General features: G+C 42.6%; 1 protein-coding gene across 3 annotated transcripts in view; it reads right to left on the reverse strand.

Annotated features, from left to right (window-relative positions):
- Window positions 1-610: 610 nt before the first annotated feature.
- The window catches only part of C8H1orf21 (chromosome 8 C1orf21 homolog), a 108,774-nt gene continuing 86,178 nt past the window's right edge, over window positions 611-23,206 (reverse strand). For all 3 annotated transcript variants that reach the window (XM_040566478.1, XM_040566476.1, XM_040566477.1), the window contains exons 4-6: window positions 12,698-12,774; window positions 8,320-8,380; window positions 611-1,373 (exon numbers count right to left, since the gene is read on the reverse strand). In XM_040566478.1, coding sequence (XP_040422412.1) covers window positions 1,335-1,373; window positions 8,320-8,380; window positions 12,698-12,774 — 177 coding nt within the window. In that variant the 3' untranslated portion in view covers window positions 611-1,334. The remainder of the gene's footprint in view (window positions 1,374-8,319; window positions 8,381-12,697; window positions 12,775-23,206) is intronic.

Here is a 23,206-nt window from a genome sequence, read left to right on the forward strand (position 1 = left end):
GAGACTCAGTTGAAAAACTTTAAGAGAATCTGGTTTGCAAAAGACCCTTAGAACTAGGCCAGTGAAAAATGGAGTACTTTAAAGGGTTTTGGGTTGCGTGCCCAAAGCTGACATCTGGCACATCAGAAATGATGCTATAAATGCAGTCTCATGGTCTATTTGACATACACAGTCCCGCACAGTGCACTGACATCAATACGCTACTGAAACCTACACCCCGAAGATTCACTGAGAGTTTCTGCTTGGGATGCAGGACAGACCTGGCACTCACACGGTGTCACAGTATGGAGAATAAACATTGGCACAGGTAACAATCTCTTCTTAAAGAATAAATACAAAAGGTGTCTTTTTTTCCTTGAGTTTTTTTTTTTTTTTTTTTACTCATGACAGTATTTGTTAAAAATATTACATCTGCTTTTGAGAAGATAGCATCCTCTCTGTATAATATGGAAAAATAAACTCTACAGGACATGCAACAGATACCCCCAATTGACACATAGCTGCTTTAAAAGATCAGATCCACAGAGTCAGAAATGTGAAGGGTTGGTTTTGCCTTGCCTGTTCCCAGGCTCTTAGAACATTGTGTTGCATGAATGGTAAAAGACAAGAATACATAAAAACAGTAAAATGTTTATTTTCTTAGAAAAAAAGAGATTCAAAATGATTGTGATCACACTCCCATTCGTGCTCAGCAAAGCCAATACTGCAAGCTTAGTCCTTGATTAAGATACCTATTAAATGAAACTCTTTTCCTCTTAAAATACAAATTCCCGCTCCTGCATCACTTCCAGTATTTCAGTGATAACATGCTTTTAATGGATAATAGTTTCTCAGCCTTCTTCTGAGCAGAGAAACAAGGCCTGCCATGGCAAAACATCCCATCTCCAAAGCTTGAAATCACCAGCATTAATAAGCACTCCAGCCCGTACGCGGACTGACAGACAGCTTAAGGGTGTTCTCAGATGCTTGAATGTTCACTTATGGAAGCTTTGTATAACACTACCTTATTAGATAGAAAACAGGCCAGAAGCCTTAATAAAATCAACAACGTCTTTCAGATTAACTTTAAGGATTTGCTGCGTATCTGGACACAGAGAAAGTGAAAAGTTGCAACAAGTTTTAACTAGCAGCAACAAAAACAGTTCCTTACGAGTTCTTAGCAATATTCCTCATCTGTTCATTAAGAAACACTGTAACTGAATGGAGCATATAATGTGGAAATGATCTTCTTCTGTTATGTAGTGCTGTTCGCTCTAGAAGACTTCCAAAAGGTGTCAACTGGGTTGTAATCTATTTACACAGTAGTATTCCTGGTTTGATTGGCAGAATTGGCACTATGTGACATCTTCCTCTTCTGAACAATAATCACGACCCTGTAAGGAAAAAAGCCAGGTATTTTGTAAATCACTAACTGAAGATAAAAATAGCAAATAATACTTACAAATAATGTATTTCAGGTCTGTGAAACAAGGACACTTAATTTCAGAGCTAGGGAGAAATTGAAAAACAGGCAATGGAGTTTGCAGAACTCCTACAACCATTTCTGGAAGATCTGCATGAAACCAGGATAGGAAGTCACTCCCTTTCTGTCACCGTGAATCTCATTATTTTCATTCCCCATACTGAAGCTCAGGGGAGTCCAACACACTGATTTACAAAACTATTTTATGTAAAAACACGCCTTGATGTATACAACCTTACAGAGTCATCACTAGAACATAATCTCCTATGCAGAAGCAACAAAGTACATAATCATATGCTGCTGTGAAGAAGGATGCTGTGAAGCGGCTGTCAGCTGCTGTGAAGAAGGATACTTCATCTGATAACCTGAGCAAGACCTTAACATAAGAGCAAAAGACACTATTCATACTGAAATTATGCTTGCAAAATGGAGGAAAACAGGCTAAGCTTCAAAAACCATGGGTTTTGTAGAGACTAGGTGTGCTACATTTTCTGTCTCATTCAAAATGCAAGACTTGCAGCAGCATCTACCTGGGCATCACCCTTGGAAGGTCGGCAGAAGATGTATTTTGTCCTGCACAAGCTGTTTCTTGCAAAGCGACAAAAACAGGGGATGACGGCACCTGCTGTCCTCATTGCTCTGCACAGCTGGAGCTGAGCTTTTGAATGCACAAACCACCCAAGATAGCCTGAGTAAAACAACGGCTTCAAAATCTGGTATTGAAAATCTCAACAGCTGGACGGCTTCCCTTTGGTCCTGTGTGCTGGGTTGGGTCACCCTAGTGCCTGTGTGAAACATCCCAGAGGCCGAGCAACGGACAGGCAAAGAAGGAGAGGACAAATGTGAGAGTCTCAGACCCGCCGAAAGTGTAAAAGCTCAATTCTCTGTAAGCAGAAGGGACCAATTCAACCATGGTAAAACAGGTGAAACTCTACTAATGCCAGGGATACCAAGCCAACCCACAAATTAAAATGGTTGACTGTGCTGTCTGGAAAGAGGAAGACAAAAGAAAAGAAGGAAAAATGAAAAGGGAATAATGCATCTTGATACAATTTACCTGGGATGCACAACTGACGTAGGGTACCAGCCAGGAACAAAGGTTGGTAAATAAAATCCTCTGCAATGAAAAATACCACTGACGATGCTGGGGTTGCAGAGCTCACCTTGCTGGAGGGTCCCCCCCTTCATCTCACTCCGTGTCCCGCCCATGTCCACAGCACCCACACAGCTCAGCACGATTAGTCAAAGGGCTTTCTTAGTATGACAAAAAAATCCCAGGAGACTAATCAGCCTTAATTTCAATTCAGCAGTCACTGATGCAGGAAGAAACAAAGAAATGCATTTTCTAAGTAGAAGGTTTGATTCAGGAAAAAAGAGTTGCTGATGGGATGCAGAAATACTTCAGAGTGGCCACATCCATTGGTTTTCTCTGTGCTGGGGACCACGATGCATTTGGATACTAATCTGGTGACGACGAAGGCTGTGTCCAACACGCTTCAGAGCTGTGAAGGCCATTAGAGGCGATGAATGGCTGCCGCTTGGGGTGTGTCCAGCAGATTCACCCATCTGGTCCCCTGCTGCCCATCACTCCCCAGCACGCCCTGCATGAATGGCCACCAGTGCTCAAGCAGGCCCAAACTACTGAGAGCCGTCTTACTTTTCTTCCTTCCCATTCCTCCCGCTGTTCTGCTTTCCGGTTCAGACCCTGACAATGGAGCACGCTGCTCCAGAAGAGGAAGGAAAGAAGCTGAAGCCCAGGGTGCTGAGCAAGGCCCCGCCTCGCTACAGAGATGCCACCTCTCCTTGGGTGCTGGCAGAAGCCAGGCTGCTGCCACCAGATGCTCCAGTCCCATTTCTGCACCCTTGGGGAAGGAGCCATGTCGATGTCTAGGAGGTGGCCTTCAAGGCCATGTCCCTCGGTGGTCGCTGGGCTGCCGCCGAGCCTGCCGCCAGCCGGCTCCTTCCACCTAACGCATGTGGGCAGCGTGCCACAGTCCAAAAGGGGAGGAGCGGAAAACGCTGGGTGAAACACCAGCGGCACCTCCTGGGCCTTCCTGAAGTGTGAGGTGCAGGCCTCGCACCCCCCAGGCTCTGCACGGAGGGACCCCAACCACCTAACTCAGTGCCCACATTACGACGGTGTCCGAAGGCAGGACGGAGAGCTCCCCCCCACCCCCCACAACGCAGTGCTACGCTACAGACTAAAATTGCATTTTTGTTGCAGAGAAATGCCTCAAGGCTGCCGTTGGCACGTTTCGCTTGCTCCGGCACGGCAGGCAGGCGCCAGGCCGGCCTCCAGCTGATGCACCAGCTGGTGGGAAGGCAGAGGACTCAGTGCGGGACGGAGGAACCAGAACAGCTCCTGCAGCCACCCCAATCGCTGTGCTCTTCCCACGGCTTGAGGTGGAGCAAAGCTCTGCTTAAAAGCCAAATGGAAAAAAAGGCACTTTTGGTTTATGGCAGCCAAGAACAACACCAGAGTGAGGGCAAGGCAGCCTGGCAGCTTGCATGCAGAATCAGCAATTTTACTTGCACGTGGGTTTTGTCTTAAGAGGACTTCTGTTTTGTTTTTAGGGTAAAAGTTTTTGTCTAAAGCTTATTCCCTAGTTTTTTTTTTTTTTTTTTTTTTTTATCGGTAACAACAAAGTTTGTGTTCCTAAGAAGATCAGAGGAAGAAGAAGGCATCTTGATGCTGCTGCCTTCCGTTGTTGCACTGTAGATGTGATGCACAGGGACTCCTCTTGGTGCTCCTCAGAAGAAAGCCAGGAGAGGCCTCCAGCTCCTGCCTGGCAGCGCTTTGGTCCTGCTGAGCACTGTGGCCCCAGTCCAGCAAAACATGTAAAAAAATGTCCATTTTTGCCTTCCTGGCCCCATTGTTTTGGAGGACATTTGATAGATGCTGGAGTTGATGATACCTGGAGTGTTGGCACCTGCGATCAGTTAGAGGCTTGCTGTGCTTGAGATGGGAAATTACTGTGGTGGGGCTGGTGAAACGACTTGAAATGGTGAGCTGGCCTGCAAAGCTGTAAAGGTCCTCTGGAGAAACCAAAACAGAGACCAAGAAGGAGCAGTTGGGGATAAGTTCTGCAGCAGAAACAAAGGGCACAGGCAGCACCTGAGTGCAGACCTAAGGGACGGTGTGCTTCTGGGGGAGCAGCTGCATGTTAGGAAGGAAGAGAAGAAACAGGGGAAGACAACAGCCCCCCGAAAAGCAGCAACATTGTGGTTGGGCAGACACATCCCAGTGCACAAACCCACTTGAGCCCTTTGGCAGTTTCTCTTCCTACCCTGAACACCGGCTAATAACTGGAATGGATGGGCCATCATTCTAACTAGTACAGGCCATTAAAGAAGTTTTAATGATTCAGAGTGTAAATGAACTATGTCAAGGAAGACGAGATAGCAGCATACGCATCCAAGTCCAGGTAATTCCTGAGAAATCCAGTCTTCCTCCCCTGCGGTTCCACAATCCAACTTTCAGTTTTGGAGGATGACCTTAAGCATCTTAAGACAAGTGTGTGAATTTAGGTAATTAAAAAAAAAAGTCCTTACACTTCTTTCCTGCAAAACCAGGGCAAATGCTTCATCCTCTGCTCTCCCCTCTCAGAGGAGAAGGAAGAAGAGGAGGAGGAGGTCCGGTGGCTGCTGTGGCTTTGTGAGGGACCTGGAGGCTGCTCTGCACCTCCTCGGGTCTCTGGTGCGGCGGCTGTGCCTTGATGGCTCAGCTCAGGCGAACCACTTCTACTTCTGATCCTTACCTTTCCCACTTAATCGGGGAGGCTCTCGCCTTGCTGTTGTCATCTGCTGGAACGTGATTTCAGGCAAGCCAAATTTTCAAAAAATTACAATAAAGCTGTCCGCAGATAAGCTGCCTCCTTACCGCTGCCTGTACCTGCTTTGTTCTCTTCCTGAACTCTTTGTATGGTGTGCCATTCCATATCCGAAAGTAAAGCCCATGACTATACTCGCAGCAACATGAGTTTCAGATGACATGAAAACCCCAGGAGGTCTTGATGCAGCTCCTGGCAGATGCTGGCAGCATTCCTACATAAGCCAGCTTTCACCCTAGGTCCCAGCTCTGGTGCTGCTCACAGGTGACCTGTTAATTCCTTCTCCTCTTCTCTCCTGATGCTTTGCACACCCAGCTTTTGGTCAAGCAGAAGCTGTGTTCACCGTTTGCCACCAGACCCTCACCATGTCCATTGGCTGAAAACACAGAGCCGCACAGCCCCTCGCCATTTATTCATTCAGCTTTTTAATTGCCTGTTTGGATGCATGTTGCTATGCCACTGGAACACTGCCATGAGAAGCGCTCCGTGGTCTGTCGGGGATTAAATGAATTCCAGAACTACTGTTTCCTGTGCTGTCAACTCCTTAACTCTACCCAGCTACTCCGATCCTCCCACTTTATAATCCTGCCTTTCTCATCAGGCTTTCTTCCATTGTTGTTTTTTTTTGTTTTGTTGCTTGTTTGTTTGTTTTCCAAATTCTGGCACCCCTGAGATTATCGGAAAAAGGTCCAGTTGACTCAAGCAGAACCAAAATGTAGCTGAATGTATTCATAGCTCAGCATTCACCACCAAACTTTATTTTAGGATTTCTTTTTTCCCCACAAATCCTATGGCTTTAATTATCACAATTACATGAAGTTCCATAATGCAAGTCCAGTCCTAGCTCTTCTCTCAAGGACAGACACTCAAACAGAGATGCTAACAGACATCTCCCCACGAATGTTTCACAGTGTTTTGACATTGAATTTTGGTAGGCAGAAGCTTCATGCACTGGGTGTGACAGTCCGATTTTTACCTTTGGGTTACATTTGCAGAAGTGTATTCAGCTTTGCCATGCCAATACGTGCAGCCAGCAAAACAGCACATGTGGAGTACCGACAGGAGATGAACTTTGTCTCAGAGAAATTCTTCAGATCATTTCCTTAAGGATATTTTGACCTCCAGGACTCATAAACACTTTGTTTTCAGTTGCTAAAACATCAGCTTGTGTCCTTTGGAATTCCACACTTGGATTAAAAAAAATTTATTTCAGCCAGCCTTCCCTTTGCTAAATCCAAAACGCACTTTTAATCTTCCCTATAATTCTTACTGTGCATGTTACAATTGTTGTAACTCATTTCTATTAAACGACCCAGCACCCGTCAGGTTTTCTATGCAAGTTGAGGGATATTTTCCTTCTGACCGTAAGGTTTCTGCAGACACAGCCTGCAGCGTCAGCGACTGACAGCGTGTCTCCATTACAAATTGTGCTACACACGGCCACGGTTACCAAATTAACATTACAACATGGTTTGGGCCCTCGTCAACCACAGGCAGCCCCCCCACTTCTGCTGCCTATTTCAGCTGAAATTAGTGAGTTGCTCAGTGATTTAATTCTTTTAATTGTTCCACTGCTGTCCTTCATTTCCATGGAGAAGGGGCTCAGAAAGCCGTTTAGGAATCAAACAAAACTAGTATTTTCTGATCTTTTTGGCACTTGTGGCAGATACCTACAAAAACAATATATTGCTGGCAAAGACTAATTAGAAAACAAACTTCTCTTATGAAGACAATTTCCTCAGGCACAGGAGGACCCCATACACAGCAGATCCCATGTTCAGCTGTGCATTAACCCCTGCCAATTTCATCAGATGTCAGAAGCTTGAAATGCAAAGGAGCTGTCTTGTCTCTTTCACAGATAAAACTATATATTTCATCTTAATAGACAGTCTCCGGATCTATGTGATAAATCAGTATAAGAGCCCTGGAGAACACCTGCAAGGAGCTGAGAGCATGATCCAAACAGCAAGGAGACACGGTCAACTGCATCTCAAAAGTGGCAGCTGGCAAATGAATGGTATTACTGCCCTGAAACAAATCTAGAAAACAAAACTAACCTGAATTCATAATTAGATACAGTCATCAGATGGTCTGGTCTGTAGATAAGACACATCTTTGGAAAATCCATTTCACTGGAGATTCTGTGTTTGACATTATGGAAGGTGATGATGTACAGAAAAAGCAGCTAAGTATTTATAGGGTGAATGCATTTGTTCATAGGAGATGTAGCTCTATTGCAGATATGTATAAATTTTATTTTTAAATGCATTTATAGAAATGTCACAAGTTAAGCAAAATCCTTCTCCTGTGAAATACTGGTATATATATTTATACTAGTATATATTCTTCTCAGGAATCTACAAACTCCTAACTTCTCATCACATACTCTTTCATTTTAATCTCATTTTTTACTTTTGTAAGTATTTTTTTTAGAGTAGCATAACAAATTAGTTGCTTGAGACAAAGAAGGGATTCGCCCACCGTAGCACTCCAGCTCCTAAGATCAGGAGTGTGGGCAAAAATGGCAGAAATTCAGAGTCATCCAAGTAAAAATTTCCCTCCTTCTTTACAATTCAGTAGTACAAATTACTTCAATCAAACTGGGGAATCAAATATTTCATACCACGTATTAAATAATGTATGCCACTCCAAAATATGAAGCGTAAAGAGTATAACATCAGCTCAAGGTGTAAACAAGAGTTGAAATCTCACTTCTAACTTCTGTTGTAGACATGCAATATGATCCAAATAGCCCATTTAATTCCTAAAGTCTCAGTTCCTAACGTTCCCATCTGTGTTGTGGTATAATGATTCTCTAACAATAAATAAAGAAGCTGGGATTTTCATTTAAAAGACTTAGAACTTTATAAACAACGAGTGGTATGGGGGATCTCAGACCAGAGTCTCTTCAAGTACTGGAGGATGTGGATGCTGTCCACTTCTCCTCCCCGTGGAGCTGGGAAACCTGCCTGTCCACTGCTTGGGACAGCAAGCAAGAAAATGGATGTTTACTGTGTTGTTCCTTACCTTTTCAATTTTTTCATCAAGCATTCTGAAGAATTCTTGTTGGCTTTCAGAGATGTGCATGCTGAAAGACAAAGGCAGAGTATCAGTACCAACAGGACTTTTCCCAATTTAAAATGCTGACACTGTAGTCCAGAACTGTCAAGGAACCTCACTGTAAGTTTTTACCACTGTGGAAAATAAATCACTTTATACTTTGGTCTACAATGACATTTTTTTAATTTTCCCCTCCCCCCTCCTCTTTTCTTGGGTTAATCTAAGGTTTGCCCAGAAAAATTACTGCATTTGGTTCTGTGTATGTGTGCTAGACTTGGGATGGTAACTAGGACCTGTGTGCATCCAGAGGAAACTATTCCCTTTTTCAGGCTGATTACAGAAACTTACCAGCCTGCTACCTTTCCTTGGGCTTGTCCCTTTGTGTCAGGACAAAGTTTTGCAGACTACCAGCTTCACCAGCACAAAATTAGATGTCTGCAATGTGAAATTAAGGTCTAAATTACAGCCTTGCTCTTGAAGACCTTCCTGCACTGCTACGGCTGGGCTCTTGCTTCAAGTACCCATGTATGGCTTCAAGCTCAGGCTGGGTGACCCTGCAGACCCAGCAGATCATTCACTTCAATTAATTTTGCAGCACCAAGAGGTTTAGGGGTTAGTGATGGGGTTTTGCATTAGTGATTGGCTGCAAAAGACTGTTTCTGGTGGTCTGTAAAATGCTGATGGTGGCACAGGACAAAAAAACCCTTCCCCAAGGGGGACCTGCAATCCCAAAATAGAGGAAAGTCAGACACAAAGGAAAGAATGAGAAAGACAAAGACAAGGATGTCGAACAGATGGGATTTGGTGTGTGTCTGCTCTATTTAAGTTACAGGGTGATAAGAGCCTCTTGCCTGAAATAACGATATCCCTTCTGCAATGTGAAGGTGGAGCACCCTCTGTAAATGCAGCAAAGAGAGTCTGGGGTGCCTGGCACATAGGATCTGCAGAGAAATGCCAGGTACTGAATGCAGGATGAAAAAGGAGAAAAAAGGAAGGATGGGAGACTGGTGCCCGTGATAGCAGTGCTGCCAAATGGTCAGAAAGACACACAGCTTTTGGAGCTTTTCTTCAACACTAAAAGCTGGTTCAGCTTGCTTAAGTCCCATCTCAGACTCCTCTCCTTTGGTACGATCCTTTCGGCTGTAATGAGTTAATACTTCTACCAAATGACCAACAGCTCACTGCACTGTCCTAAAAAGCTCAGCATTCATACTTCACTCACTATCAGGATGAACATATACAATGATATACCTACGCTGGACGTAAACAGAGGCTCAGTTCACAAGAGAAGGTCTCAGAAGTTGCATTAAAACCAAAAGCTGCTGATTCAGGAGAGGGAACAATTCACCTTTCAGTGGCTGTTGGAGTTTTTGTCTCCAGCTATCTGCATTTCCCTCCACCTGAGATAGGGAAAACGTGCTTGTATGGGGCAGCATACCCTGTCACTTGCCCATTCGGGTGACTCAGAGAGGGGCAGTCCACCTCTCCCAGGGCAGGCAAGCTCCCAGCCCTGGAGACCCATTCACTTTACAGATGATAAAATAATTCTTAGAAGCAGTTGAAAAAAACCCTACATTTAGAAAACCCAGCAGATTGCAGAATTCAGTCCTCCAAGCATTACCATTGGACAGAAACAGTTGTTGGCAAAGGCTGCTGCCCTGTAGCGACTTCTTGGTCTGACAACTGAAACACAAAGATTTCTAAGCAGATAGAAGGCAGCGTTAGCATGAGCCCAGGTGTGACTCTGGTATATCCAATTTATAAGAAGATGCAGGAATTTAGCCCCAGCAGAGGCCCTGCAGGACCTGCAGAGTATGGCAGGGAGGGAAAGCACCCACCTCGTAGCACAGCACTTGCTGCACTTCATGAGGCGGAGAGAGCACTGGAAACATACTCTTGCCTTTGCAACAGCACAAGCCCAGTTTCTAGTGAAATGAGATGATACTGTTGCAACTCACATCAACCATAATTTGAAAGGAAATTAAATGGAGGGGGCAAAAAAAGTATTGCACTGCCATATACATCAAAAGTCCCACTGGGGGTAGGCCATGATCTGAAAAGTTTAGCTGGGCAGTAAGACTGCTGTGCTATTTTAGAGATGCAACACACAAATGCTGACAGCGTGTTTGTTTTGAGGAGCTGTGTGAAATTATAAAATCTTTAGCAGGGAACTGACAGTGTTAATGAATAACTTTAAGAAACAGAAAACCACTGAATCTAAGCAGAATTTTTGGGCATTCCTTCAGAAGAAAATAATTTCCCCAAATAGAAATGTGGAAATCATTATTTTCTAACAAGCACATCAGAAGGCATGTGAGTGCTCTTTCAGATGTTTCATGGCAGGCTGATGGAACACATTTTACGAAAACATGGGATTCCTAACAGGGTAAAAATGGTATGAAATACCACTTCTTTCATTTTATGCTTCAGGCACCGTTACCCCATCAGTTTCTAACATGTCTCAAGAGTCCTCAATGAAACGTACTTTATCATGTAGCTTGCCAAAGATGTCAGCAGAGTCGTTTTTGAGGATGAGCAAGTGCCTGAGAGCTCAAGGCATGGTGCAGGGATGAAGGAGGTTCCGGCAGGTATTGGCACCCATCATGAAGAGGGAGGACCAGCTCGTTGGCCTTGGTCTACGGGTTCCCTACACATGTTGCTTTTTGAGTCCAGGGCTCCAGATGTAGAAATCTGAATCCTCCTATGTATGGGAAGAGCCCTTGCAATCTTCCTTTGCTACATAGTCTACTTTTTGTTTTGAAATAACACCCATTCTGCAAGAAGGGTCCTCCAAGAAACATCATTTCTGCGTTTATTTCTGCTCTTTTAGCTAAATAGCCCTTTCCCACACAATGCTACCTTCCCCTTTGCAGTCTGAATTTTCCTGGTTTTCAGATTATAAACCTAAAAAAACCAAATGTGCACATGGTAACAGATACTTGCTGACTTGGTGATTAGGAACTCAAACACATGTACCTACTTCACAAAGACAAATCCAATGGTACACATGAACAGTGTATTGGGTAAACAGCAGAGGCTTGGGCAAACAGTGAGTGTTTCACCCAACAACCTAATGTTACATTCTGCAATTCTCCTAGAAGCTTCCTTTGCTTTTTCAGGAATGTTACAGATTATTTACCTTTGCCAAAGTATTATTTTCAGGAAGGTGCTTTTTGGTGAATGAAAGTCAGTTCTGTTTTCTGCAGGAACTTTTAAGACTGGAGTCTGAGGATAGAATGGTGTCCCTGAACCCACACAATCCTTTTGCCTTGGGTGCACCAGAGAAGGCGACCCATGAAAAGAAATGTCTCTTCTTTTGGCCCAGGCTGATTTACACTGGCAGTCACAGAGGAAGATGACTGTGCCTCAGTATCAAAGCACTTAAATGCACCTCTGACCCTGCTGGGAAGAATCAGGTGACAGTAATGAAACACAGTTTTGCTGAAGGGTGATTTTACCTCCACCTCCTTGCTGTGAACTTCTTTGCAATTACAACTGAAGCACTCATTTCTTCTGTTTGAAAGGAGGCTGAATTACACTGTCAGTTCATTAGGAAATTACTGAAGTTTCCAGATTTGAAGCTGCACACAATGCACTTGGTATGCAGCAAGTTTAAGTTAATAAGTGCCCTGAAGACAGAGCATAAAGAACAGCCCTTCTGCTATTGTTCAAAACTCAACAGCAAAGCTTTATCACCTCTTCGTTAAGAACCTGATATATGGCTCCACCTAATGTTATTTTCAACCCAATTAGTGATTAAAATGTAACAGTGATTTAGATAAGAAAGGAGCTACTACTACCCCAGGAGCTAAACATTTCATGGCATATGCGACATGTACTGATCTCAGCCAGGGCACAGCACAGAACTCTGGCTAGGGACTGGATAAACCCTCAGCTGCACATCAACCCTAATTTTAGAGAAACAACTTCACTATTTTAAATGGAAAAGTTTGCCATTACTTATCCCAGGGGTTTGTCAGGCTGTACATCTGATAACCAAAGCCAAGAGACAGCAAAAACTTCCCTGGGAACTTAACTGCTAGTATTTACGAACATTAGTGCATATATAATTTTGTTTATGCTTAAGTTGTATGGAAAGGTGAGAAGTAACACAGTATGGTACATCTCAGCCATGCAAAGGACAGGACACTGCAGGGATGTCGGCACCAATGCTACACAGCTGTGTCCTTGCTCTTACCTGTTTTATTTAAAGTGGGTATGGATTTAGGGCTGTTGGAACCACCAATTGATTTGTGCTTGGCAGTAACTGGGAATTTCACAGATACCTCTTTAATTTTGCACTTATTTGTATTAAATTGAAAAAAAAAAAAGAGAGAGAACTTACTTTGCTCTGGGTTGATGTACTAATCCTGGGATCTCTTTATTAGATTTAAGTCTTACATTTGAACTGGCACTTTTTTCCTGAAATACACAGAAAACACAGTAGAGGTACCATCAGTATTTATCAAGCAGCAAAGCATGACAGGCATTTGGCATCACTGCGTCACATGCTGCCGGGTCCAGCCACCTGTGCAACCAAATGAGAAAAGCTCACCAAAAAAACAAAATTAAAGGCAAAACCATTGATGCTACAATCCTGTGAAACACGGGCTCACTGCTGCACAACCCCGGGTCATGGGGCGAGTCCCTGGGGGATTTGCAGCCATCAAATGCTGCGCTGGCTAATGGCCCTCCTGCAGTCCACGTGCACCGGGGGATGCTCTTCACAGAGCTGTATGAACACCACCACTAATTAGCACCTGAAGGTAGCGAGGCAGAGCCCCAGAGTCACCCAGACCTGTAGGTTTGCTCAGAATGAAGGTGAGACGTGAGCATTGCGTGGAGAACGATGTATGGGAGAAAGCATATATTAAATATGGGAGAAACCACATGTTAAATATTCTAGCAAAGAGGAGAACATCAGTGGCAGATTTTACTGGCTCAGCCATGAAACTGGACACAAGGGGCCCAAGCAAGGCCAACAGAACATGTTTATTGACAAGCACACAATCGAGTCCTTTGTGGAGAACCAGAACCATTAAAAACACAACAAAACAAAACAAAACGATGGGGAGGGAAGAGAGTTGAGTCCAGAGCCAGCATTTCAAGGTACCCCTTGCTCTTGTGCCAAAAGTTGCTGTGAACCAAAGTGCATATGCTTCTGTTGTCTGCGAAGACTTGGAGCAGGATATAGCCCCTTTCACATCAGCACAGTGTGTTAGGGAAAGCTGGCGGTGTAGATGGAAGAGAGCTGAGTTAAACTTTACAGCCCACCCGCCAAACAAATTCTTCTCCGTTTCTTCAGTGCATCAAGCCCGTGACAGTTTAAGAAATGTAAAACCAAGAATTAGCGCTTTTGTGGGTAATTTTGACAGTTTTGTTTTGTCTTATTTAGTCTTTGAATGTCTGAATCACACAACATGATTTATAAGAGGGCTACTAAATCACTGAATTAAAAAAAAAAGAAAGGCTGTCTAGCAGTTAATATTTTAATGAATAATTCTACAAGGGCTGTAAACATCAACTGCCTCAGCATATTTAACACTGTTCAATGGATATCTTCTAATCCTCCCAAACTGAAAACAGTATCTTGCATGAAAATAACAGTGAGAGAGAAACAAGCCTTCCTTCCCAGCCCTACCAAACATCCCTGCTTCCCTCAGCCACTGCCCTCCCAGCATCCTGTGACAGAAAGTCAACACAGCAGAACAGACGATGAAACCATTTGCTTTCAAAGCATCTCTGAATTTTAGCTGTGAATGACTCTCTATATGCACGGTGAACTCATTGTCAAGCAAAATAAGAGAAGTAGGTCGCATGGGGAAGAGGACATGAAACCCAGGAGCCAGATGAACTCCAGCCTCACGCACCAGGCAAGCCCAGCCTTTATCCGCAAGTCTGCTCGGCCAGCTCATTTGTTCTCCACCAAAAGACTACTGTGAATCCATTGCTTCCATTAAAAGGCAAGGGAAGCTCTGATTTACAGCTCCCGCGTCTGGAGCTGTGATAAATCAGGGTGACACAAACCCAGCTTTCCACACCTCCACTTGTGGTTTGGCATCAGCAGAGCTCTATCAGTAGCTGGCATCAGCACAAATCCCAGTATAAAGAAACTTCTGTCACTTAGGAACAAATAGACAGACACAAGAAAAATACATATTGCCGTCTCTCTGTGGAGCCCAGAATGTTATTTACCATATTATCAGACTTACACATGGAGATAGAAATAAAATTTGAGTTTACTTGACTTCAAGAGTGCAAAGTATTCTTTCCCCTCCTATTGCTTCTGATAATTAACAGACCTCAATTATTTATTGCTTACAATTCTTCTGTTTAATCAGAGAACATGTCACCTTTTCCATCTGCTCCTCAGCAGGAGTAAACAGAAGAAGAGGAATTAGGAGAAAAATGAAATCCAACCAGCCCCTGAACTGGCTCAGTACTTTGCTCATAGCTCTTATTTACAGCACTGATACGTCATTACGTTGACCAAAATATGGACTTTGACAAAAACAGATATTCAAAAATAATTCTTCAAAATACAAACAAATGGAATATTTTTTTTCCTATTGCTTTTGAAGAGAAACTGATTCATCAGAAATTAATGCTTTGGATTCTAATTTCGAGCAAAACCAGCCGGTTCGTTAGCCACGAGCCATACGCTCAGCTAGCTCACACATTCACAGTTACTACCAAAGTCTTCCTCATCCCCCCCATGTTTCCAGGCCCAACCCACTGCTTAATTCAAAATACTTTTTGAAGTAATTCACCTCCACAAGTAAGCTGTTTAATGGCAGCATCAAGCACCGATGGGTTTTAGCAACATTAACCACAGGTTACATCTGACAGACAACACGATGACACCCAGCTGACAAACCCAACATGGTTTAAGGCAGTCGGATTGCTCTTTGAGGCTGACCTGACCTGGGCTGAAGTGTCACTTCCCTCAGTTCAAACTCATTTTCTCTGTCTTTGAGGCACGTGAGTCAGTGATTAACACTGAATAAGTTACCATGCATCGGCAGAACTGCAAGTGTTTTCAGAGTCCTAATCTGCTGCAAGTAGAAATTAATATGCAAAATTTAGCTTTTAAACTAGCTCTGCTTATAAGGATTATTTGAAGGAAACGCATTAAATATTGCCTCTCACCACAACTTTAAAAATAAGCCCTGCAGAATGCTGTACTTGGATAGGGGCATTAGCTAGTCTGTGGTAAGAACGCTAATAGTGGACATTTTACTCCCCATTATTTTGCAATTAATCATTATCAGGGTAAAGCTGTCATCAAATCAAGGTGATTTCATCTGATAGATTCGTTAATTATTGTTAATCTCTACATAAAGAATGTGCCATTTCAGAATTTCAGGGTGTTAGCAGATGGCAGTGATTCCACTGCCAGATGCTATTAACACAGCAACTGCCACTACTGCCATTATAATTATGTATCTGTCAGCATTCCCCTTGATGCTTGCCCTCTTACAAAGCCATGGGAGCTTCATTTTAGGCATTTTCTTTTCTTCCTCAGATTGCCACAGATGGACACAAGTAAGCTGCAAACAGTCTTTCTGCTTGACTCGAACACTCATGACCAAGCACAGGGCTTAATAATGTAGGGCTGATACAGAGATGCTCTCAGATATTTAGTGAAGAGACTACATATCATTTTATGTGCTTTTTTTTCCTTAATTGATGAAATTGTCCAGAAAGAAATAATTAAAGACACAATTAGCAATTCCGCCACCTAATGGCTAATTTTCATTAACTGGCAATCACATTTTGGTCTTTAGTTGTTTTTCTCCAATGTTGCAATAACTGAACAAATATGCAACCAAACGGGGAAAAAACACAGAATAGTAAAATTTAGTGCAAGAAAAATGAGCTTCTTTGTTTCAACACTATTATTTTTGCAACTCAGAAAAGGCTGAAGTATCCAACTTGCAGCTGTACCATGGAGTCACCAATGTCTGAAAATGGCACATTCACCAATATTAGTACTGTTTTTAAGATACACTTGTCTGTAAACATATGTTTTGCTACTAAAACACAGTCCGTAGAAACATAAAGGGTACAGACAGTGATCATATTTTACTCAATATTGGTAGTTTACAATTATTCAAATACTTATAAACAACATTCCTGATTTATATCAAGATTATGTTTTCCTTCAAAGCAGCCTGCAGCAGCTTTCAAACTAGTTTCTGGGGCTATTTAATTTACCATTAAAATCACTTAGGGAAAAAATTATTTTTTTTTTTCTGTTTTTATAACGTACTATTCTTCAAAATAATTGTAGTTGAAAAGAAAGAACAAATGGCTCAGTTAGAAACAGTCTGAAAGATGAGATGTAAAATTTCAGTCTGGCAGCTCAGCAATTTTTTCGTCCCTCAGTTACAAGAACCAGCCTCAGGTAGTGATATTTTATATGCACTATCTTGATAAATGAGGGGGAACATGGGAGAAGGACAGACTTTACTGATTTTACAAAGAGTTTCCTTGCTCTCTACATACACAAGCATTGACTTTTTATATCCCCATTTGCAGGAAGGCCTAACAGAGCCTCCTCCTTCTTTCTCCTGTTACTTGGAAGCAAAGCCGTCTGAAAATGTTATTTAGGATAACTTGCTAACTTTATAGTGCAGGGGCAAACTGAACATTGAAAAATCTCTGACGCTGGTGAAAGGGGAGGAAAATTATTCTTTAATCCCATTCACCAGACAAATCACATCATCCCTACCATAATGTGCGTACATACATACCCTGTGCGGTCCAGAAGGGAGTCCTGGGGACACTCACAGTAAGTCAGGGCATGGCACGGAGCGTGTACATCAGATAGTGCTAACACACAAAGCCCACCCTCCTCCTCCTCTTGGGATCCTATCCAAGTCACAAGGGACAATGTTCACGTTGAGGAGATGCTTCAAAAAGCTGTTATCATCCCCATCATTAGAAGGACCTCATACCTTTCCACGGTAAGTCTATCAACATTCGTTATGAGAAAAGCAAACGTTGGCACAAACTCCCCTGATCTCCAAAACACCTCCCAGACGCCTGTGACTGCTGATATTTCACAACGTGGACTCAGTCACGTAGACTCCTGAAGGCACAACCATGACACAAGTCAATGGGTGCTGGACTCCACTACTGACGCACATCTTGCCACAGGCTCCTAGAAAATGCTGTCTGCCAAGGGAGCCCAGCTTTGGGGAGCACCTTGTACTGAGTGTTAGGCCAAAATTTCCCCAACTAAGAATGAGGGACTTGCCCATGATGCCTTACTCCTGTAAAAGGTCTTTTTTAATAAACTGGACATCAGAACATTTCTTTTTTGAGTAGGTTTGTTAAGTTTTATTCCCAATTAACAAAATGGGAGAAACTGAAGGCTGAAGACTTCAGGCTGAAATTGTGGCCATTCAAGCATGGACAGGGGAGGGAGAAACAGACACACAGCTGGGCATTTATTTTGGAAAAGAATATGATTCCACGAGCCCAGCCAACAACACGCAGGGAGCCTGCACAGATGCCAGGAGCACAACTCGTATTTGGCAGAGAGAAATCCTGTGCTTTTATCAGCAGTCCATGGTTTCCTCAAATTCATTCCAGAGGCCTCATCCTGAAACATGATGCTCCTTGCCAGGTACTATGGGGAAATTTTACTATAGTGACTCTAGCTCCTGAAATGTAAAATGGAAGAAAGGGGTTCTGAAAACACAAAAAATTTAAAAATTACTTGAAAAGTGATAAAAGCAGGTAAAAATGGGGTGAATCCTGAGCAGCTTTTTACAGCCCACCAGAAAGTCATCCATATGCTGTAATCTGAGAAATGCTTCTTTTAGTGTTTATTTACCAGTCAGTGATACCCTATAAGCACGCATACACCTATTCATCTTGCTCAACAAGGTCTGATTTAAAGTCAACAAGAGTTGTTCCATTGAGTGCTGGTGGCTTTCAGCCCAGGTCTTCAAAGCACAGAAGAGAAACAGTTGTTGTGCCTGTACAAAATAAATACAATCCACGTGGAGATACTATCACCAGATAACCTACTGCAGAAGCCAACACAGCAATTCAGGGCAAGCGTGACTTGGAAGAATAAAATGAGGCTACAGAAGAGTATTGGTTACAAGGGCTGGATGAATCTGGAGACCAGATAGAAGAAAGAAAAAATTTAAATAAATAAAAGACCTTGCTCCAACCTCTGAGAGCAGTTTGAACAAAGCCTAATTTAACCCTCCAAGAGAGTAAGCAAACAAAGCACTTGCAGAGTGTGGTTCTGGCTGGAGGCAGGGTAACAAACATGCTCTATCTGCAGGTTTGGACTCATTTCAGTTCTCACCCCACTGGCTCCCCTGTATTAATCTCCTTCTTCAAGGATAACTTACCTGACGTTGCCTGCTTTCTGCTCTGGCTGCCACCCTCCTGCTTTTTTTTCTTGGATCAGTTGTTTGCATATTGAAAGCAAGATCGACTAGTGAAGTAAGTAATTTGTAGTTGCTTTTTTAAATGCCTATAGAGGTTAAAACCAGGGGGTGATTATTAGAGAAAAGCCTACTGTGCCTCTTACGCTTAGCTCAGGTTGCAGGATAGCAACAAATCTGAAAAGTCCAACCAGAAATGTAAAGTTGAAAAGAAAAAACAAACAAACAAAAAAAAAAAAAAAAAAAAAAGAAAGCAAAGAGGTCTCTCTGGAGAAAGATGAAGGACTTCTGCAATATCTCAATACAGTTCACTCTCAGACAAAGTTACTGGTCTTTGAACTTTGATGAATAGCATCACTGAAGAGCAGGAACAAAAAAAAAAAGGGGGGGAAATTCCTATCACTAAAGGGTTTTCAAAGGGCATTAATATTTACTACATCTAACACCTACAAGTTTTTAAACTTACCCATTAGCTTTTCAACTCCTCATCCCTCACTATGAACATGAGGCTATTTGGTCATGGGAATTCCAACGAATTTTGTAGGGTAACCATATACCAGGAAGGCTAAAGACAAACTGAAATGCAGACATGGGAAGAGCTGGCATGAAGACAGGAAATGAAGAGAGGTAAACAGATGAAATTACTGATAAGGAACATAAATGTTAAATAAATATGACCAGTAAATCCCCCGAGAAACTCTTACCTGAACCTTGCCATCCTGTTCTCTTTCACAGTCATATCACCCCTCCACAGGGATTACACATTTGAATCCTCTCCTTTCTACTCAGCTTGTGACACAAACGTCCAGAAAAATAAGAACTTTTATTTCTATCTCAAAGTTCTTTTCTGCAGATAGATTGCCAAACTTCAAACTTCAAGGTGTCGCTTACACCTAGAAGTGTGATCACCTGAAAAGTGCCTCTGTTCTGTAACAGGAGGTTTACACCACCCTAAATATCAGGGTTTCCTGGTTCTCCATTTCCAGAGGGCAACAGTCTGCAAAATGAAGCTGAGGAATGTCCCCTGTTAAGCTTTGGAAGGGGCTGAAAATTGGCCCTCACAGTTGTGTACAACAGATATCAAGGTGATATGGGATTGCTTCAGGGTATCAAGAACATTTGCTTACATTGAAACATATTGTGAAAAAAATGCTGTAGGCAGAAAGGAGACCTGCTCACCAACTCTCCTAATGTATCAGACCTTTAATGGCTTTGGTACACCAGCATGGTTGAAAGTTTTATCTAGCAAATTAAAAATAGATGGATAAAAGTTAAAAACTACATTGTCGACAAATTACAAGATTAGATTGACTCCTTAGAAAACTTTAGAGGTTTTTAGGGTACTTAGCAACAAAAAGCACAACCAACCTTGCTCTTTTCTGGGTATGTCAGTCTTCTGGATTGTACAGCCACCCTGGATAACAAAAACTGGCTCAAAATTAACTTACTGCTTATTAAGCCTGTGTCATTAATTACTCTCTCTCTCAACAAGCTTTCACAGAAATACACTTATTTACAGTAAATGTATATATTACTCATACCCTCGTATTTTTCATGTATGTCTCCCAAAAGTAGTTTGCCATCAAGTGTACTAATGTGGAAGGAGCTGGCATTAACTATGAAACAAGAGTATGGCATGAAGTCTGTAAAACATTTATAGCCAGGAATAAACAGTGTAGACAGTCTTAGAAGTAACTTGGAGTATTATGCAGCCTGTCTGCAGCAGGGTATGTATCCAGTATTTCCTGAATAAAGCACTTTGCTGGAATGGCAAGCAGGTTATTGCTACTACAATTTTTGCAGAGCTTTTTATTGGGATGGCTTTGAAGAACTTTATGCCCTTCAAAGATATACAAGAGAAATATCTAGAGAACCAGATGTGCTGTTTCATGGATTTTTAAATAGCTGGACCTAAAATTTCATCAGAGGCAAGACTGAGCTTCAACAGCCTGTTTGCAGAACATGCTCTACACCCCCCACTGGAGAAGCAGTTCCCTGAGAGGTGCCTCCAAGTCAGGCACACACACGCACAACACCCTAAGATCTTCCTGCACTGCCAAAGCCAGCCAAGACCGCTGACAAACACAGCTCCTAAACATGTGAAAACTGTATGCTGCATGTGGCAGGCTGATGCAGAATGGACACTGCTGCTAACCACATCTTCCACTTGCTGTGTGTCTGACAAAGGGAATAAAAACACATTAATGTATGTTCCAAAACAGCAAGAGTTCCCCACAATAAGCTCTCATACTACCAGCGCTGTCCAAGGTGAAAATTTTAAAATTTTTGGTAGATTGCAGTTATGTAAATGCCATCACTGGAACACATTTTCAATGTCTGCATTGTGCTCCTCTCAGTGTCTGTATTATTTGCATTAATTCTAAAATTTGTAAGTGGTGCAAAATTTAAGGCCCAAGAGAGCAGAGTTACAGTTCTTGCTACATAGGCATAATAGTTTCAATATTATTAAGTGTGACAAATGTACTATGACGTACATGTGAAGTATTAAGGCTGCAGGAGGAACCTTAAACTGATGCATATGTTTTGTACAATCTTTTCATTGTTTTGTTTAGCTGTTGCTTCTGAATAATAGAAAAAAAATTATCATTTCCCAATGAATACAGCAGCCTGCTCACTTACTGAGCTTCCAGTCCTCAGGTGTATAGGAATGGATTTTCCCCGGATTTTCCAAACGAATTTATCTCAGAGTAATACTGAGAACAGATATGATATACAGCAGAATGAAAGAAATCAAAAGCCATTTACAAATGTTATAAGCTATTTCATTCAGTAACAGAAGCTGGATTTTTAGGTGTTTACCTCCTCTAAGTTTCCTTGGAAAAAGAGCAGATAAATAAGTGTGTCTCCTCAGTGTTAGCAAAACAGGGCACCAACAAAGTCAACACATTCCATCCAGGATGAACAAAAATAGCTTTGGATGCTTGAGATGTTGCAGATTAGAGGCAGATAACCAAACCAATACTGGGTGAAGAGCTACCTTAAAATCCAATTGCAGGCCTGAAAATACCGATGTCCAACATATATTTAAGAGTCACTAAGTGACTGTGTGCCTAAGAAGCCCTTTATTATCCACTTTGATTTTAAAGTGCCCGTCAGCTCACTTTCTGTACTGCCTCTTCCCAAAGCCTCGCAGGTAGGGGAGGGCACAGAAAAGACTCAAAATGAGCTCTGCCCTCTTTTGCTGGAAAACAGCAAATCTTCTTTTGTCTAGTAAAACATTAGTGCTGACAGTGCGGTTGCTATGCGTAAGTCCCAGCAGTGGCATGGCCATGGGATGGCATCTGCTCCATCAGGAGAGACCAGCAGCATGAGAGGAGGTCTGGTACGCCATACGAGATCAGCCTGGCCAGGGATGGATCCTCCACGCGCCCAGCAAATGTCAGCAGTCCCTTGATCAAAATGTGAGATAGCATTGTGAAACGGAGCGATCAGTCACCTGAAAGCCTCCCAGGGTACCAAACAGCACTAAAGGAAGACATTTCAGAGTATGAATAACCCGAGGGCACATATCTAAACCACATCAAAGGATTTCTGTCTAACTCATTCTCCAAACCCCAATACTGCAGGTTTTCTCAAAAGCCTGTCATTGTGCCACTTCCCTGAAAGTTCAGACATTTTCCTACTACCTAGCTTAAATCTTTGTCCAATGTCTTCTTGTATTCCTGCGATCATAGAGGAAAGCTGACTGTCATGCCTTTTAAAGTAACTTTTTATATATCAGGTGACTTGCATTTCCTTCTGTATTTTAGGCTAAACAAATCAATTAATTCCATCTTCCATTACAGCTTAAGTTTGCTAAACCTCCTATCCTTGTCACTCCCCTCTGGGCTCTTTCCCTTGTGCCTACATCTTTCCTACAGAGTGTGCTTCCAATTTCAGTCACAGTATTTAAAGCCTTACTGAAGTCAGGCTGTATCATGTGTTTTGCCACATGTGAGAGCAAGACAAGCTCCTGTTTTTATGTGACATCTCAAACCAGTGAGGTTAACCCAGCACATCCAGAGACGGCGTATCTCTGCTAGCAGCAGCCCTATCTGAGACTCTTAAGCAAATGGACGGAAGCTGCATGTGGCTCCACCAACTATTTTTACTTTCGAGGTTTCCCTAAAAATAGAAAATATGCTTAGCTTTGAAAAACAGGGCAGATCACATATTTTGGGTTTGTGAGCCCAACTCTTTCAAAAACAGAGGCAGCACTGGTTCAAGCCTCTTTGACTTCTGTAAGTCTTCTCAGGATGTACTCATTTTGTTACTGGAAAGCATGGTTTACAGCTGACATGTCCCTAAGTTTTATTACCACATATGGAGGGGACACCTATACACTGTGCATTCGTACTTCAGAAAAAACGAGGCAAATAAATGCTGCAGGAGAAATAAACTGAGCTCAACTTCTCTAATGGGTACCTAAAATTTGTGGTACG

This window comes from Cygnus olor, chromosome 8 (genome assembly GCF_009769625.2).
Source record: "Cygnus olor isolate bCygOlo1 chromosome 8, bCygOlo1.pri.v2, whole genome shotgun sequence".
NCBI classification, from domain to species: Eukaryota; Metazoa; Chordata; class Aves; order Anseriformes; family Anatidae; genus Cygnus; species Cygnus olor.